This window comes from Falco peregrinus, chromosome 1 (assembly GCF_023634155.1).
Source record: "Falco peregrinus isolate bFalPer1 chromosome 1, bFalPer1.pri, whole genome shotgun sequence".
NCBI classification, from domain to species: domain Eukaryota; kingdom Metazoa; phylum Chordata; class Aves; order Falconiformes; family Falconidae; genus Falco; species Falco peregrinus.
Window position 1 is genome coordinate 124,363,254 of NC_073721.1, and position 12,718 is coordinate 124,375,971.

Here is a 12,718-nt window from a genome sequence, read left to right on the forward strand (position 1 = left end):
AAAGGAGTGCTGAAATAACGGCCTTGGGACATGCAATCCAGTTCAGGAGCATGGAGAGAGGAGGGTGTTTGATGTTTGGAGCAACACGATGGTCAGGTCCCACAGGGAGTAAAAAAGCTGGAGGATGAAAGAGGGCACGGAAGGCAAAGACAAGGACAGCAACTAAAACCCATCCAAAAACAAGGGCAAAATTGTTCATTTCCATGCGTTAGTCACAATGAAAACACTGGGATTTCATAACTTCTTCCAGCTCAAGAAAAATACCCAGTTAGGGCAGAGAAAGCCCTGGCTGGGTCAGTGCGTGCTGGAGCCGAAGGGGACCCACGGCCCCTCCATCGATCCCATGGGTGATTTTCCTGGTTTACTGGGGACAGGAGCATCACGGGACTGGGGTGCTGGCTGAGACTTCCCAAAGCAATGCCCCTGTCTCAGGTTCCTGTCTGGGCAAGGAAGCAATGCTGCTGCTGTGGGAAAGAGGACCTGTGGGTGGAGCGGCAGTGCATGCACGCATCCAGGTTTTATTGTGCTGTGGTGAGCGGATAGGGCTCAGCACCAAAGCCCACCATGCTTTCTGGAGCTTGACCTCAGGGTTTGGTCTAGGGTGATAAGCTCACTCTTCTCTCTTGTCTAGTTTAGGGATGGGGAAAGGGAGTTTTGCTCTGGTCCTGGTGGAAGACTGAGGAAAAACACTGAGCGATGCTGCTCCATATGGGAAGACGTAAATCTGGGGAACCTCTGGGAATGATACTCTGGATATCTGGGCTCCCCTGCCAGCAGAGTCCTTGTCCTGTACGCCATTCTGGCTGGGTCCATGACTTGGATGTCCAGTGTGAAGTGCTGGGCTCAGCAACACCAGGAGCACCAGCCAGGGTGTTAAAAGATGGGAATGGCAGCAGATTTGAGCATCAAGAGCATGTTTTTCTCAGTGCTGCTGTCCAATGCCATGATACCCCCTGGAGAAGGGCTTTTACTGGTAAGGTCTCCAGTGAGGCTTCGATATACGACACCAAATCAGAAACAGCATGCTATTTCACCAAGAAATGCTCCAAAGGCACAGTTTAGCAAGACACTGAGCCTGTGGGCAGAAGAGATCCCTCCCTCTGTTTTAAACAAGGGCTTTTAGGAGGGGGATGGGATGACCCAGATTATCCCCATGAGGGATGGCAATTATTGTCCCTCTTGGCAGGCTCAGCAGAGCGGCCAGGGCCGGGTGAGCAGGCAGAATGAGATGCTGGTTTATCCCCAGTAACCACTGAGCTTTGGTCCTCTGCCTTTTGTTGCAAAGGTTTCGGGGAGTGCAGGGTGGTGCCCTGCTACAGACCCATCCGTAGCGTACAGCTGGAGGCAGCACAGCACCACACGCAGCCCCAGTGCTGGTTTTTAATAAGGGTGAAAACTGGGAGCTTCACAACTGCTTGACTTGTGAACTTTGGGTAAGAAGAGAAGCCATTCCAGAGAAGCCATTCCAGAGGTGAGCTCATTTCTAACCCCGGGAAATGACTTCATGGACGCTGGTATTTACTCACAAAAACATTGCATGTCAGATGTCCCTGACTAGACTTTCTGTTTCGAGTCCAGTATGAGACAAAAATTTCCTTGGACGAGCTGCTCCTAAGACAATTCAAGGTTTGGAGGAGAAGAAGAATTGGAGAGAAAAAAAAAAAATCAGCATTAAAAACTCTGAAAACATGAGGTTTTTCTGAGCAAAGGGCGATTTTTGAACAGCCACCCCAGCAGAAGCACCTGCCTGGGGTGAGGGTGCAGGTGATGGGTGCTGCCATGGGATAGCTCTGCTTGAAGGAGAGCAATTGTTACCCCCCCATAACGCCCAGCAGCAGGAGTTTCCCTCAGAGGTGATTTTTCTCTCTTTTGCATAGATAAGATGCCAACGATGATTTATTAGGTTGAACAGCAGCAGGTTCCCTGCCCCTTATTTGCATGAGGTTAATGGAAATTATATCCTGTGCTGCTTTGCCTGCATGAGATCCCGATTTATGTGGAGTGTCCAATGGAAAAACACAGCACTTGCATTTTTGTTTGAGGTCTGCTCATGCAAAAATTGCCACTAGGGCCGTATTACCTGGTGTGGCTTTCTGATTTTTGTTTTCTCCAGCATCCCAGAATGATCCGTATGGCTTCAGGGAGGAAAGTTCTATTTGGGGATGCCTGGAGAAGCTCTGGCTCCCCGTGACCCAGTGCTGGGCTGCAGCTCTGGGGATGTACTGGGGCAGCATCCCAAAAGGAGGGGATTTCGGAAAAAGCTGAGCCGGGGTGTATGGAAACAAGCCCTGCCTGCCAGCACTGTTTCCTAATCCTGGGGACCAGAAACCTCTGATTGTTAAACCAGTGTTCAGAGACTCAGCTGAAGGCTGCTGAGCAGACAACATCCAAGCTGACCTTTGAGGAGATGAGCCAAAAAAAAAAGAAAACACAAGGGGGTTACTGTGCAAACGCCAGAGAAAAATAGCCATATTAATAACGGACCCCACCCTTAAAATAAGACTTATTGCTAATACATGCCCAGGACATTTCTGTGTGATGGCATGCTAAAAAAATCCTCTCTGAATGGGGACCAAAGGCTTTGTTGCGGCATGAGCAAGACTTACGATTCCCAAGAAAAATCCTGTCCCTCTCTTGCATCATACAGTCGTGGATGGAGAGGACATTTCTAGACAAAAAGGCAGCCAGCCAGGAAGGAGGACAAACAGGGAATACATTCCTGACTCGCTATTTAATTGCTTTCGTGCAGGTGCAAAGAACTAAATGAAAGGAAAAATAAGGATGAGCATGTGGGGCCAAGTCAATCTCAGCTTTAAGCAGGAGTCCAGCACCAGAAGGATGTGGCTGCTGCAATAAACAGGCTTTCACCCAACTTCTTGGTGGGTTTTGTGCTTTTTCCCTCCAGGGACTAGGCTCATTCCTGCGGTGCTGGTGGGTGATGGCCCTGCCAGGTAAGGTGATGGGGACAGTCCCCTCCCATGGGGCAGGGGTGGCTGGTGCTTGCTGGGTGCCTGCCCTCCCACACTGCCCGCTGGCAGTGCCGCCGCTGGGTCTGCTTGTCTCTTTCCCCTCGAGTGTAAAGCACTTTGAGTGCATAAATTGCCCTCTGTGGCCCTGAGCAGAATCTCCAGCCTGATCCCGTTTGGTGGTTAAATGCAGAAGTGACGAAGGGTTTAGGGAACTCGGATGGTGATGCCTCAAGGGCTGATGTCCAGCGCCTACAGCGTCTCCTGGGTCTCAGGAGCTGGTCTCTCCACCACAGAATTTGACTTTTAAACCCACAAAGGGGAGAAGTCCTTTGTTGCTTGTGGCAGGGAGCACTCCAGCCTCAGATATGGTGCAACCCCTCCTCAGAGCTCAGGCATTTACTCCCGAAAATAAGTGGGAATAGGTTTAATGATGGAAAACTTCCTATCCCAGGAGGTGAACTTCCTTCTTTCAGGGAATAATGCAGAGCCACTGCCACCAGCCTGGGTCCTGCCGTCTGGCTGTACACTGGGTACTTCTTAATTTAATAGACCAGGAGGTGTGAAGGTCTGTAATTACAGTCCCCGGGATGTCCCCGGGAGCATGTTTGCCTGTGCTGGCCCCAGCAGGGCTTGGGGCTGGCCCTCTGGCATCCCCACAGCTCTTTTACTTTTGCAGGCCAGAGGAGCAGAGTGTCCTTGGTTTCCCTCCTTGCCCTCGCATTGCACATCATATTTTTTAGGCTCCTGTGAGCTCTTTGTCTTTCCCAAGGTTTCACACCACACATCAAGTTCTCACTGCATTATGCTGAAAGAAATACAAAAAGAACAAGGCAGGAACTGATAGAGTGCAGAAAAAAATGTATATTGATTAAAATAGCAACATAACCTGTTTCTCTTTATTAATTCCCTCCTGACAGCATTTCCAGTCCAGGCATGTACCTGTGTTCATTTGTGATGCTCCCACGGACCTGTGTGGTCCAGGAGCATCGCTGGGGCGTGTGTCTGTGTGTGGTGAGAGTTTTCTGGTTGTCTGAGCAACGGGATGTTCATCACTAACTCCAGAGATAATTAACTCATTTTTCTGTATTTATAGAAAACGGATGCAGGGAATGTTGGCACTTAGCCCTGATGGGGCCACATTTGGCGACAACATCTTGAATTTTGGCCATTCCTTGCAATACGGTGGCTTTGTCATCATCCCCGCTGCCTGCTCATTAAGCCTGAAAGCGGGCAGCTAGTTACGCCCGCAAGGGCAAGGGGTGCCAGCCCCGACCTGGGGGTGAAACACTGGCAGCTGCCTTAGGCGAGCTGCCTGTGGGCGCCCACCTTCGCGTGCCCCGCTCCTGGTTTGCCAGTGCAGGGGATGTTTGCATCAGCGTTGCCATCTCCTGCTGCCTGTGCTAAAAACAGCATACTCCCAGCTCGGCCACCGGCAAGGGGAAATTTTGCTGCTTCAAGGGGTTTGTTGCAGGGATGTGATGCAAAGACGCGCTGGAGCATCCTGACTTGTCACCGCCGTGGTGGGAGACCCGTGGGGAAAGACAAGGAGCATCTTCTCTCAGCATCAGGGCATACGTATGCCAGGTACGTTCTCACCAGGGACAAATCGAGACCTGGACATGGGTTTCCCCTTGTTTCTTTCAGACAGTCAGCAAGAAGCTTGGTACTTTTTGACTGCTTTTTCTTTTTGCTACTTGCTTGCTGGGTTGGTCTTTGGGGAGGGAGAGGGCAAAGGCAGCAAGAGGGCTTGCTCTCAGGGGCTTGGGGTGCAGGTGGCGGGGCTGGAGGAGGACAGCTTGCTGCAAGGTGTCAGCATTTCCATCCTGCAGAGCCGGGGAGGCAGATTTGATCTCAGCTGCTCATATTCTTTGTGCAAAGGTGGGGAAAGCTTTATTTTGGTATCAGCAAACCAGAAGTGCTTGAAATGGTAGAAGACATTCCCTGCCTGCTGCTGGGACTGGTAAACAGCTCATGTCCCCAGGAGTTGGAAGTATTTGCCCTTGAAATGTGAGTTGTCCCCAAGCTGGTTGTGCTCTGGCAAAAAGGGCAATTAAATCAAGCCATGTGGGACCACCACGCTGCTCATGACCCCCTAGTCACCCTGCACGTGGGTGTGTTCCCGTCTTCACCTCCTCCTCTTTCCTGCTTTGCCTCCTGAAGGCAAAGGGATAGAGGTGTTGAGCTGGTGCTGCCTGGGTCCCAGCAAGGCTCCTAAATACCACCATGATCCTCTCCTGAGAACTGCTGTCAGTCCTCAGGCAGCGTGGGATCCCCGTTCTCCCCTTCTGGCCACCCCAAGGTGCTCTCGCGTATGGCCCCAGATCTGGCGCTGGAGATGGAGGCGGACCATTAAGGTTTAACACTCTAATGGGAAGCACCATGGGGTTTCTAAAAAGCTTAGCTTTGTTTGCAAAGCCCCTTTGGAAGGATGAGTCCTTGAACCGAGCACAGCTGCCTTGGTACAGGCTCAGCCAGCTTCGGTGTGCCCCATTCCCAGCCAGGCACTGGTGGGCAGCAGCTCATCCTGTGGTCCTGGCCACCTCTCCCACTTCCCAGCTGCTCAACCACCTAGCAAAGAGCTAAAAATATATGTCTATGTGAGCAATCGCTATAGCTACAGCAGGGGTAAGCCAAGGAGGGCAGCTAGGCAGTGTCACTACAACCGGGAGCTGTGGTGGCTTGGCAAAACGGGCAACACAGAGTGGGCAGGCAGGGACAGGGTGGGGCTGGCAGGTTGCTGCCAGTGCCTCCAGTATAGATCCCACTATCCCCCCTTTTCTCCTTATATTGAAGCTGTAGCACACTACACAGCCGCTAAGAGGGGGTTCACTTTTTGGCAGGGGATGAGTGACGAGCAGCTCCCCACAGCTCCCCGCTGCCCTGCCGTGGAGAGGGATACCAACATCTCAGTCTCTGGCTGCCCTGAGCACTGGGTTGAGCCCCGGTTCACGCAAGCAGCGAGGGTCCGCGTGATCTTCACGGCCATCTTCTTCTTGCTGGCGGTGGGCAGCAACGTGGCGGTGCTTGGCAGCCTGCTGAGGAAGAGGAGGAAATCCCACGTGCGGCCGCTGATCCTCAGCCTGGCACTGGCTGACCTGCTGGTGACGTTAACAGTGATGCCTCTGGATGCAGTGTGGAATGTGACGGTGCAGTGGTACGGAGGAGATACCTCCTGCAAGCTCCTCAACTTCCTCAAGCTCTTTGCCATGTATGCAGCTGCCCTGGTGCTGGTGGTCATCAGCCTGGACCGACACGCGGCCATCCTCCATCCCTTCTCCCATGCTCGCCGCCGCAACGGGTTGCTGCTCCGCACCGCCTGGGCCGGCAGCGTGCTCCTGGCTTTACCTCAGGTAGGGCTCAGCGCCCTCCCTGTGTGGTTTGCCCAGGCTGGGGTGGTTTTGGAGAAGGGCTTCCCCATCCTGGAAGCCCCAACGAATTCATCCCCATCCACAGGCTTCCCCACCATCAGATTGGCTTTGCTGAGCAAAGCGGTGTGGTCGCTGCGTTGGGTGCTCAGCACTGCTCTGCACCTTCCTTATAGCACCAACACCATCGGGGTGTTATGCTAAGGGCTGGGTAAAAATTGAGTCTGCTGTTTTTTATTCCTCATGCACATGGTTATCTTCTCCTAAAATATACATCACTGCACCCCTGCAAAACATGTTGGAGCAGACCAAGAAAAATCTGAGCAGTTCCTGATCAAAATAACATTCGGTATGGCCAGAAAAAAGGGGTTTGCAGCTGTCACATCCCCCTGCTCCTGGCCATAGCCATGAATTAGGTGCCCAGAGCACCTCTCCCAGTCCAATAGCGGCAGAGAAGTGCTCTCCATGCACAGCCAGGAGCATCTGCAGGACATGGTACCCTCTTCCAAACCCTCTCTGAGTTATCATTTGGTTCTCCTTTTCAGCTTTTCCTCTTCCACTTGCACACGATCCCAGGAGGGAACTTCACCCAGTGCGTCACTCATGGGAGCTTCCGAGCACACTGGGAGGAAACCGCCTACAACATGTTCACCTTCACCACCCTCTACATCACCCCCCTGAGCGTCATGATCGTTTGCTACATCCGGATCATTTGGGAGATCAGTAAGCAGCTAAAGAACAATAAAGGTAAGCAGGTCCCAGCCCTTCAGTGTCCACCATGGCTCTATGATAGAACCTGCTCCAGCTTGGAGTGTTGTTGGGTCTGTCCCAACACCCTTTGAAGGGTAATCCAACTAAGAATATTCACACAAACTTCTTGACCCCCCCTTCCTTGCTGTCTTCTGCTTACTGTGGGTCATGGACCCACACGAGATGGTCTCCCCTCTCTGGCAGAAGCACAGTCATGGATGGTTATGTTCTCCACTTTTTCACCCATTTCCAGCTATTCTTCTGACTCTCCCTGGCAGGTTTGGTAAGAAGTCAAAATGACCACATTTCCAAGGCACGCATGAAGACTCTCAAGATGACCATAGTCATTGTTGCCACCTTCATCATTTGCTGGACCCCATACTACCTCCTGGGCTTGTGGTACTGGTTCCAGCCAGCCATGATCCAGAAGATGCCGGAATATGTCAACCACAGCTTCTTTCTCTTTGGCCTGCTGCACACCTGCACCGACCCTGTCATTTATGGACTGTACACCCCCTCCTTTCGGGAGGACGTGCAGTTGTGTCTCAGGGGCGTTGAAACAGCCATTACCAGGCACAAGAGACACAAACCTGTCTCAGTCTCAGAGAAGAACATAAAAGATGGTGCTGTAAATGGTGGGGTGGCATCAGGGGGCTCCAATGGGACGACTGTTAACACAATCTGCTGAAGAGATGTATCCACAAGGACACGGGAGACACAGCTTTGGGGGCTGCTTTTGTCCCATAGGATCGTTCTGGAGACTGTCATGAGGAAGTTTGTCACTCAGCTTTGGTGGGTGAGGGTCTCTGGCCAGAAACTGGGAATGCATCTCCTGCCTGAACTCAGGGTGAAAAACATCTGGTGGTATTCACGGTCACTCTTCCGTTCTTGCAGCCCTGTGACAACAAGGAAGCTGTCCTTTTTGTGCCCTGTGCATGCTCTAGCCCTGATTCTGGAATCAAGCATCTGCCACACTTCCAGCATCAACCCTTTGGAGGAGACATGCCGTCTCCTCTGTGGTCCAGGGCCATGTCCATCTGGGATGGCCCTTTGCACCTACACCTGGGTGCGGAGCTGCTAAGTGGTGTCACCCTGAGAAGCTGCAAAGGTGCCATCAGAAGCTTTTACTCCCTTTTCTCCAGCCACTCTAGGAAAAGCTCTCTGGAAGTTTTGGATCTCCAGGCACAGAGCCTGTTCGGTCCTCCCACAGCTGCGTCAAGCCTTGGGGAGGATCTAAATCTTTGGGGAGTGACTGATGCAGGGGCATTAGTCCCCATGGGCATGGTGGGGAGGGAGGAAGTGCTGCAGGGATGGAGGGGCTCAGGCAAGAGGGGTTCAAAGAACCACAGCGGGATGGGATCGGATGGGGATGGAATGGGGTTTCTTCTCCCTTCTGGAGACAGCCATAAGGAAAGAGAGTCCTTGCTGCATTGTTCTGGCATGCAGGGGGTGGTACGGACACATCCTTACACAGTAGCTCTCTGGGACGCAGGGCTGACCAGGAGACTACTTGGTGTAAGCAGAGAGTGAAAACCAGACCCAACACTGCCCAGCCCCCCCTGCCTGCCCCTGCCCCATGTCCTAGGGTACGAGCTGGCAGGTTGCAGACCATGTCCTGGGCTCCCCATATGTGCTTTGCCCTAAGGGCTTGACCCGACAGCAGCACCTCATCTCTGTCCCCAGCAGGATGGGTGCAGCCACCCCACAGGAGATGCCTGAGGTGTCCCAATGAGGAAGGTGATGGGAAGCACCTGTAGGTAGATGGGGCCCATCAGCACTCATAAATGCCAGCAGGGTGCTGGTGGTCTTTGGCTGCGCTGTGGAGGTAAGGGAGGCTGTGGGAGGGATCAGCTGAGCTGTGATGAATGAATTTTTTTTTTTTTTTTTTTTTTGCTTTTCACTAGTGTGTTACAAGTTGCTTGTAAAGATGGAAGCCTCTTCTCTGGGTGTGGGTTGAAGAGATGGGTTTATTCAACTGTGTTGTTCCTTTCTGTGTGACTAGAAATAGTGAACTGTTTCTTTGTTTGTTCTCTGCTGATTGTTATGAAATGTGTTTTTTGCTTTTGAAGAGAAATCTAGTTTTGAGCCAGGTGCGTTGTGGGTTTTTTTTTGGTTTTGTGAAATCTTTGGGCAGCTCAGGAGTGTGGACTTGGCAGGAGGTGGCTCCCTGGGCATTTCTGTGGCTACTGCAGCTTTGAATGAGCATCTGGACTTTATCAGGATGAAAGAGCTGTGTTTTAAAAACAAATCTTGACTTGCTGTGGTTGCATGTGTAGGGAAGCTGGGAGATGTCTCCTCCCAAGCAAGCAAATTTCCTTTGGTCGCCAAGGGGGCGTTCTCAACCCTGTCTTTAAGAGGGAATGGATCCCTGCTGGTCAGAAGGGATCTGCACTGGTCTCCCAGTGCCCCAGCTAACAAATTAGAGGGGTGGGAGAGCAGTCCTTGCACGTTGGCTGAGGCTGGATGATGACGGTATGGGAAGCCGTGGTGCTCAGGGTGATGCAGAGCTGTAGGCAGGTATTGAGCACATGCCTTTCCCCACGCTAGCTATCATTTATGCTAAACACGCTGACCAAGGAGAAAAAAATTCAATTAGAGCTGCAGGAGCCCAGGCAGGCTAGTGGGGATTAGCATGAGTCCTTTAGGAAGCATCCAAGCTCCAATGAGATGCGTAATCACCGTTTGGCTTTCCTGGGCTTGTTCTGCTCAAGGTTAATTACGCAATGCTAATGGCAGCAGGGCTTGCTGCTGCCAGGCTGGCTTGGCTTGACCTGTGTAAAAGAGTTTCTTGTGAGGTGATGGGAATGACTTGTGGTAGGAGAAGCTAATTTATTCATCAGACTCTCATTTGGTTTCTCTGTTTGTATTACTGATGATCGCTAATGGGGGGCAGACCTTGAAGGTGTGTTGGTTTTCTGGCAAGCCTCAAAGAAGCAGGAAAGTGTCTTTAATCTCCTGAAAACATTCTTCATCTGCTTTCTGCTGAGTGAGAGAGAACAGGTCTGGCATTGCTTGTACGCTTAAGGCCATTTGTCCTTCCTCGCACAGCAGCGGGAGAGCTCGGAGACCTTCTCTGAGGAGCAAGAAGTACTTTTTCCCTTGTGGGAGGGACCCACCACCTTTACACCCCACAGGTACAGTGAGAGGACAGAAGCAGCTTTGGCTTTAGGTGAAGAGTAGGAAAACTGAGATGCTGGCAAGGATATGTACCTTGGTCCTTGGGGGAAGCACGGCACATCCCTCAGGATGCCCGCAGGCACTCTCAGCGCTGCTCTTTCTGCCTGCCTCTAGGTACCTTCCCTCCTGCTGCTGGTGCTCGAGGCTGGCATTTTGGGAAGCCCAGAGCGTGGGCAAGGTGCCCAAAGTGACAGCTTTCACGATGGAAGGAAAATGTCACTAGAAGAACATGCTGCCAAGCCGTGTGCCCAACGTATGCAGGAAGGGGGGGCGAGCAGGTGGGCAGCACCTCCCCAGGGGAGCCAGGGCGGGTATTTTCTGAGTCACTGGGGATTGACCCAGGTCTGGGTCCTGCCAGAGGCGGACCAAAGCCCAGGCCTGGTTTGAACATCTCTGAATTTCTGATTCTGTGTTTCTTAAATCTGTTTGTATTTTAGAAAGCAAAAAATTTTTGCATCACTCATCAGGAGCATGAAACACAGAGCCTTGCTGCTCCCCAACCCAGGGGTGGTCTTGCTTTCTGCAGTAGTTCCCTCTCCCTACCTTGCCTCAAAGCCTGGGTCTCCAACAGCACCTGCCTTCCTCCTCAGCTGGTTCCTGAGATCTCTGAATACATAGATTATAAGTAGATAGATTTAATTATTTTTTTGTAGATATATATTTCCCCATATGGGAGGAAAATTCTCCCACTTCCCCAAAATATTCCTGTTTCCCCTGGAAAACACTAGCTGCCATGCTTTTCCTTGCAGTCACACCAGGATCAGACTTGTCTGACTCAGTTACAGTTCCTTAATATTCACCACAGTAATGTAATGAACATATTAATAAGCACAGGTAGCTCTATATTTTACAACTCCTCGACCTCACCCTGGGCTGCCTGCTTCAGACACAGCAGTCCTTTGTTCGGGAGAAAATTCTGATTCATTCCCCATTAGCATTTTTATAGTACTGTGCATGTTCAAAGAGCCACGCAAGTGGCTTAAGAGGTTAATGCGAACCTTGGGTTAATTCATAATATTGTTAGATACTCGGCACAATACTCTCATTAATTCAGCTGACTGCATCTCACCACGTTGGGCAACACATGCTGAAATCAGCAGGGAGCACAGAAAACAAGCGTGGGAGTAGGATATTAAGTATTTTGCTGGCCTGCTAAGGTAGAATCTGGGCACCTTAAATGTATTTATTTTCCCACTGCCTTTGAAGACACGAGTTGCCTCGCTCAGCAGATGTGGAGCTGAAGCACTGAGGAGGCCGGGCTCAGCACCCCTGCAGGCCTAGGAGCATGAGGGACGGGGCTATGAGCCCTCCGAGAGGCACTCGAGACACGTCCATCAGGACTCAGCCCCTACCTGCAGCTACCTCTTTCTTCTGGGTCTATTCAAACTGTTCAAAGCAGAAAAAGCTGGTTTTTTCCTTTGATACCTGCTGATTTAATTGCAGTGCTGGGCTGTGTGTGTCTGCCATGAGAGCCCTTGCAATAGTTTTCTCTTTGGGGATATAGTATGGAGCAGCTGGTGCAGAAGATCAGCTTGGGAACTAGCTCCCTACACGGATGCGATTGCCCCACGCTTGGGAAGAGATCTCAGCTGACTGGCTTAAAGCCAAATCAAAGGCCAGACAGGCATTAGGAGATAGTGCTGAACGGCTGCTGTGCACTCATTCCTTTTGCTTACTCTTCAGAAACTTTCCTATGCAAAGCAAGCCTGAGAAGAGAGCCTCAAAACCCTGCTGTGCTCCTCCCCATCTGTTCCTTTTGTCTGACTTGTGAATTCCCAGGTTTGTGCCTTTCCCTGCAGTACAAGCATCTAGCCGTCCCACAACTGCTGCCTAACCTTCTCCCTTTCCAAAGGGCCTCCCATAGCCCGTCTGTTCCAAAAGGTGTTTCGTTTGCAGATGTACAAGCCTTTTAACAACACGGTAACCTTTAGATAGCATCAAATACTCCGGGTTTTCTGCCTGGCACGTTATCTGCCCTAGACTGACATATATGTGGCACAACATTATATATAGAACATGCTGAGGTGGACCAAAAATAGGCAAGTATTTCCAGGAACCCCATGCGTGCCTCAAACCCCGAATTTCTGCATTGAAATATCAAGGAGTAAACCACTACAAAGTAGTTGAATCTGTTGTGCAATAAATTGTTAGTTTATGTATATTTTAATTGCAAATCAACACTATAATTAGCACATTTCCTGGGCTGAGGCAATGCAATGTGCTTTAACAGTGAGCATTATTAACGGACTGTAAAAGGCAATGGGGAATTGGATTATAATGTTCTTGTTTTGCAAGCTGTATGGTGAATAAATAAATTTGTTCTGGCAGCAAAATTAACTGGAATAAATGCTTCTAGCTCCATCCACCAAGAAGAGGGGTTGCTGTAAATGAACTTGTTCTCAGCCTCGAGTTAGAAAACCTGATTATCAGGTCATTATTTCTGGCAATTAGGTACCA

General features: G+C 50.9%; 1 protein-coding gene across 1 annotated transcript; it reads left to right on the forward strand.

Moving 5' to 3' along the window:
- The first annotated feature begins 2,475 nt into the window (after positions 1–2,475).
- Positions 2,476–10,872, forward strand: LOC101920905 (gonadotropin-releasing hormone II receptor-like). The gene is made up of 4 exons (XM_005242473.3): positions 2,476–4,553; positions 5,810–6,319; positions 6,880–7,081; positions 7,363–10,872. The coding sequence occupies exons 2-4, from the start codon at positions 5,813–5,815 to the stop codon at positions 7,770–7,772; spliced, it is 1,119 nt and encodes a 372-aa protein (XP_005242530.1). The 5' UTR covers positions 2,476–4,553; positions 5,810–5,812; the 3' UTR covers positions 7,773–10,872.
- Positions 10,873–12,718: the final 1,846 nt, after the last annotated feature.

Excerpts from the sequence above, each read along its gene's own strand:
- LOC101920905 (XM_005242473.3), top strand. The coding sequence starts at position 5,813 with ATGAGTGACGAGCAGCTCCCCACAGCTCCCCGCTGCCCTGCCGTGGAG. Across the intron at positions 6,320-6,879 it reads TGCTCCTGGCTTTACCTCAG|CTTTTCCTCTTCCACTTGCA; the intron begins GTAGGGCTCAGC and ends TCTCCTTTTCAG. Across the intron at positions 7,082-7,362 it reads GCAGCTAAAGAACAATAAAG|GTTTGGTAAGAAGTCAAAAT; the intron begins GTAAGCAGGTCC and ends TCTCCCTGGCAG.